The sequence below is a fragment of the Thunnus albacares genome, chromosome 15 (genome assembly GCF_914725855.1).
Source record: "Thunnus albacares chromosome 15, fThuAlb1.1, whole genome shotgun sequence".
Lineage (NCBI taxonomy): Eukaryota > Metazoa > Chordata > Actinopteri > Scombriformes > Scombridae > Thunnus > Thunnus albacares.
Window position 1 is genome coordinate 18,241,661 of NC_058120.1, and position 6,000 is coordinate 18,247,660.

The window sequence follows — 6,000 nt, forward strand, 5'->3', positions numbered from 1 at the left end:
TCACAACTGCTGCTGTCAGCGAACAGACAGACAACAACGCTGGAGCAAAATGTGACTGCACACCCCCTCCTTCGGTTACTTGCGTTGGGATTCACAGCTGATAGACATGACATATGCTCCAAATGAAACCTTTAAACATCTTGTCTCAACTCGTTACTTACGATAGAGAGCTTCTCTAGAAGATAGGCCCCCGCAACTCCCTCAACTTTTAGCAAAGGACATAAATAGGGTCATGTGACATTTTTATAGAAAAAAAATGATGGTAAGTTAAGTATTATTAACACTTTATGCATAAAAATGAAACAGGTTTTGATTTCTTTGCTTCCAAATACTCAAGACTTAAACAAACATAAACATAAGGTTGCTTCCAACACTTAGAGAAAGACAAGGAAGTCTTCCCTTTCTCTGTGGCGCCACTGAACACACCCAGCCCCTCAGCCTCTTTGTGCATTTCCCTTGGACTAAATGAACAATTTTCATGAGCCAACACTTGCTAATTACCACCTCGTTTACCGGTTAATTTGACCAGTTTGGAAGTCAGTGTAGCACAACTAAAAACCACTGGCTCTGGGCCTTGGCCACTGCTTAAAAGCCCCAAAAGCCCAGCAGGCATCAGCCATTCCTTGCAGGAACCCCCCCTCCTTTCTCTCCTTTTCACCACAGCCTTCACTGACACCCCACCTTCTATTCACTTAGGCTTACAATATTTAGATATTAATCAGTTCAAACAAAAATGGTGGATGTTTAGCATAAAAGGGTGGTGTGGGCATTAGTAATGGTTTGGTTTTGAAAACACAGAGATTTAACAGCAGCCTTTTCAGCTCCCTGTGTGTTCGCCGTGAAGCAGAATAATGGCTGGTCCTCTCGGGTAGATGGTTTAGTTCCATCCCATTGCTAATGTGATGGCTTTTTGAATCTTACTGCCCCTGTCCACTGGGCCTCTCAATGAGGCTCCCCGTGTAGCCCAAAGGGGGGGCTGAGAGACCAGGGGAAGAGATTGGGTGTGTGATGAGAAGTGTTCATAGGGTTTTGTGTGATTTTACAGAAGCATTTATACAGAATGTTGCAAAGCAGCCTGTGCCTTTACCACTTTTCACTCACAAAGATAAAAATCTCACAATTGCATGGTCACTCAAGTCACCTTTACCCCCCTCTTGTTTTGTTTTTATGCATATGCTGGCAGGCACGTGTGTGTGTGTGTGTGTGCATGGACACTGAAAGAGACTCTCAAAGAGAGAGCGCAATTATTTCCTATCTGTTAGTACAAAGATTAAAACACCCTGACATAAAACAGGCTTAGTGTGCAAGGTGTGATGAAGGGTGTGTTTCTTCTCTTAATAAAACCATCCACTGTCTGTGATCTGCCTAGCTCATTCAGTTGTCAGCCAGCCATCTCCAGAGGATCCTGCTTCCCAGGGTGCACCACATGCTCTGATAACACATACGTATTTAGGCTTTTAATGCCCTCCAAAAAAAAAGGCCTGTGTTCAGTGGGGGCATTTTAAGCTGTAGCGCGTATTAGTTAATTAGCGTGTGTGGGCTCTTTGTAAGGATGTTTGGCATGCTGTGTGTGCTTCAAATGAAAGAGAATGAGGCTTATTAAATAGTGCAGAACTGCTCTTGTAACCTCTATGTTCGAAATTCACTCTCGACAAGTTCACATAGATGTCAGATAGTAGTAAAGCAGTACTTGTAGATGTTATTAAAATGGCCATTAGTTTGTGTTTGTCCACTGAGACCAAGATAAGTGGTCAATAATTACATTTTGACATACATTATACTAGACAGATGCCATTGTGAATATAAAGAGAGAGATTTTTAAAAGTGATTTGCAATTGTGGCACAGCACACTTTTCCAGATGCTTAACTCCACTATGACCATGTTTCAGCCACACAGGGGCCACACCCGATCCCATTCAGCATGCTGGTAAATCAGAAGAAATAAGCCAGGACAGCCTGCCATGAGACAGGAACACTTGTGACCAATTAGTGCACAGAGCATAAGAGTGAAGGGGGCAACATCCCAGCGGGCTGCCGCTAAATAGACAGGCTGTCATCAAGACCAGGCTCTGAGACATTCAATGAATTCTCACATGTCCACTGTCCGTCTGTAGTCCGACCACACACACATACACACACACACACACGCACGCACACACACACTAACAACATCTCTCAGCTCTGGTAAAGCTGAGCAGCAGTCCCAACACAGCTTCTTAACATCCCAACACAACAGGAGCAGAGGATCCATTCCACTAGATCCCCCCCAACAAGCTGCTCAATTGTCCAAAAGGGCATGGCAGGATCACACCCCCTCCCTCTGTGTGTGTGTGTGTGTGTGTGTGTGTGTGTGTGTGTGTGTGTGTGTGTGTTTGCTTGTATATGGCTCTGTGTGCAAGTTTTGGGAGGGGTAGCTTAGAGTTCAGTCCTTGCTAACCATATGTCTGCACTGCAGGGAGTTAAATGGGGGGGCTACAATCTGCCAAGGATTTAAGAATGTCAATAATTTGTAAATAGGCCCATGTTCCCTCGTCAAAGAGTTAAGTGCAGCCTCCTTCCTGGGATGGCCCCTGTGGGGGAGCTGCATGTGAACCTAATGTCCAACTTCAGGCAAAGTTCTCATGAAACTAACGCCACCATCTTCTTTTTTTTCCCCTCACCCCTCTTCTCCCTCTCCACCTTTACCTGCCAGGACTTGAAGTATGTTTGAAAAGCTCTCTAGAGGAGTCCAGTCCATCCGTGGCCCTGGTTCCAGTCCTGAACTTGCCTGACTCCCAGATCCTCCACCTGTCCTGCTGGCTCAGTTTATAGAAACACAGCCAGAATCAACAACCGGACTCCAGTCATTCACGGCACTGGAATTCGGTGGGGCTTTTCTGGAGGCGCGGCTCCGACAACCCAACACCTAATGACTTACAACAAAACCGAATAGCTGCTCATTAATGTTGACTGTTTATCACTGTTGATGGATGAAATGCAAAACTCTGTGTGTGTCCATGTTGATTTGATGATGTGCGATTCGGAGGATGTGTTTATTCCACTTCATACCTCAGAACTTAGGCCGATAATCCACTACAGTTGTATACTGATGCAGCTGTTACTCTGCCTCAGAGACAAGTCGTATGGAACTTCTATAACGTAAAACTGCATACCAGAAGACTGGAGACCATAGTCTACAAAAGGAGACACCAGCAGTGTCCCATTCCATGAAGCGATAAACTGTAACCCCTGATATCCCACTGTTTCTGGTGGAATTTCTCTTAGCACGCTAGCTAACACCCCTCATAAAGGCCTAGCTCCAGCGCTGACACCATCTGTTCAGTTGTAAAGCCATAGATTTACTGTGTGACTGGTTTGTGGCTGTTTTTAATGTGTGTGGATGAGGTGACTATGTCTCCCTCTTATGCTCCACGGGATTCAAGGTGTGTTATTATTGTGTAATAGGCAATCAGCACCAAGCACCTGAAAAGATTAAGCCTCTTTATGTTTTCTATTGATTCTAAGGCAGCCTGGTTAATAGGAGAGGGACGCTACCACACACAGCTGCAGGGTAGGAATGTAAGTGTGTGTGTGTGTGTTTGTGTGTGCTGGGGGTGTCAATGGACACAGTGTGATGATGTGGGAAGAAAATAACACTATTAACCATTGCTCCTGGAACATTTCTTTTCTCAAAGATCATGAACCGTATTGATGATCTGAGTTGGAATGCATCTTCACTCCAGCTATTCTCGTCATCACGCCTCCGATGGCGGGAGAGTGGAGTGGGCTATTGATCTTCACCCACTGCAGTGTTGTTTTGATTGTTGTTATCAAAAATTGAACAATAGAGGCAGCCAGTAGAGCCTGAAGATTTTTATTGAGAGTTGAAAAACACAAACAAGCCATTATTTATGAGAGCGAGCAAGCCAATGCCCCATAAATATACACTGTGTGTTAATTTTCACCTGTTTGGCTTTAAAGGGCCCTACCAAGAGGAGATTTAGAATTTCTGAATGATTCAGGCATGATTGTTTTTTAATAAGGTACTTTTTATTATGTACAGAAACACCTCAGTCAAGTGAGCATCCATAAATTTCAGCTAAAATATTTGATCATATTTCAGTGTTTTCAATAAATGTAGCCATGTAGCCAAACAATACTTTCAGTAAAGGACATTCCTCTAAGAATGTTTTCTTGGTCATTTTTCTTGGTTCCTTAATGTGTTTACCAGTCTGAATGTGAAGCTGAGTAAGATTTTTGCTGAATAAACTTGCATGTTCAGAAGTCTTGATAATGATTTGAAAATGTTTGGGGTTTTCTTTTCAAATTGAGCAATTAAGATTAAGAAACAACTCACGGCAGCCTATAGAAATTGTGTTTCAATTATATATAGGCACTAAAAAGCAGTCACCTTGCGAGGCAGCTGGATTCGCAAGATCGCGCGAAAATCCATCTTGTCAGGCTTCAAGTTATGCACTTGTGTCCCAACTACCGGTGGTTCGGAACAATCAGCGTAGCGAATCCAGCTGCCTAGCAAGGTAGGACAGTGATAGACAGATGGTTCATCCAATCACTTGCCAAGTATTTTTATTTGAAAGTGCCTTCCCTTTTCCAAACAGTTTCCAAGGACGACTTGTGTAACAAACTATCTGACGCGTCATGTTAAAAAAGCAGCAGATCCAATGACATTTAAAACATATGAGAGGCATTATTGCACTAACAAGCTTTCAGTTTATCTGTCCTTTGGTAGTGACTCCACTTATAAGTACGATTTATGTAACTTTAATATTAAAAGTCCAAGCCTGCAAAATGTTTCTTTGTTGAGATTTGAATCCATGTGCTTTTGTCCTTGTAACACAACAGTTAAATGACAAGGAATTCATGTGTAACAAAACCTAAAAATACAAGACTCAGCATTTCAGTAAACACAGAGGAGCTCAGCCACTAAAATTTACTGCATGGTGACCACTTGTCGATCACCGCAGTAAACATTACATCCTGTCTTTCAGCAGGCGTGTTTTCATACAGACACAGGCAAAGCCACAATTATATCATCACATCCTCATCATAGCCAGTGCGATGTCCTATGGCAGACACATTTCTTTGTGCCCTTACCGCTATTTTTCTTCACAAAATGAATTAAGACAGGGTGACATTTAGTTTTTTTCATGTGTTTTGTCAAATGTACATTTTCTACCCTGCTGACCTGCAACCACTCTGCAAACAAACTGGCTGTTGTAGCCAACATTGTCCTTAGTGTGCCGTGTACCAGCCTGCGGCCCTTGTCATTGTGGCCTTGCACATGGACTTTAACTGTGTGTTTCTTCCTCCAGGCTAACCAGGCCAATGTGTATGACTCTCTTTCCCCATAGCAGTGGGCTACAGTAGGGGAGCCCAGTTCAGCAGCAGCCTCACTGCACGAGACGCCTCCTGACATTGTGGTCTGTTTGCCTCAGTGACTGTGGTTTTGTTTGTTTTCATGTTTGGATCCTTTTTGTTTCATAATATATAGTTTTGTTCCCCTGACGCATTGTGAAAGCCTGTCTTTATGGTCTCAGCACTGACTTAATGAAACGTTCTATCTGCTGAACTGGGAGGCAATCACAGATCACACAATCACGATCGCAGCCATTGAGTGGTGTGTGCTTCCCTCTTGTGGCCAACATAAACAGTGCAATTTAAAACCAACTATTTCCACCCATATCCTCAGTCACACAATTTACACTTACTTTACTTTTATAGGTGCATCATTTTCAGTCATCAGACAAAAAAATGAATAAAATTGAATTTATTTTTTTAACATTTTTGAATATAGAATTTCTACCACTTTTATTTCTTCCAGTATTTTGAATTCATTTTTGTGCAGCAAACAGTTTTCACAACAGTTCCAACAATTCAGCTTTATTTCTACTTAATATTAACAGCAATCTGATTATTAAATTTCTGAAATTTTGGGAAAAGGGCTTCTTAAACAAGATTTGATACTTTGCCAAGCACTTTTTTTTCTGTGTGTAATACAGT

The 6,000-nt window shown here is 42.5% G+C and overlaps 1 protein-coding gene across 1 annotated transcript in view; it reads left to right on the forward strand.

Annotated features, from left to right (window-relative positions):
• The window catches only part of dph6 (diphthamine biosynthesis 6), a 59,985-nt gene extending 54,385 nt beyond the window's left edge, over positions 1-5,600 (forward strand). Inside the window, exon 15 of the mRNA XM_044375759.1 lies at positions 2,693-5,600. Coding sequence (XP_044231694.1) covers positions 2,693-2,811 — 119 coding nt within the window. The 3' untranslated portion in view covers positions 2,812-5,600. The remainder of the gene's footprint in view (positions 1-2,692) is intronic.
• Positions 5,601-6,000: the final 400 nt, after the last annotated feature.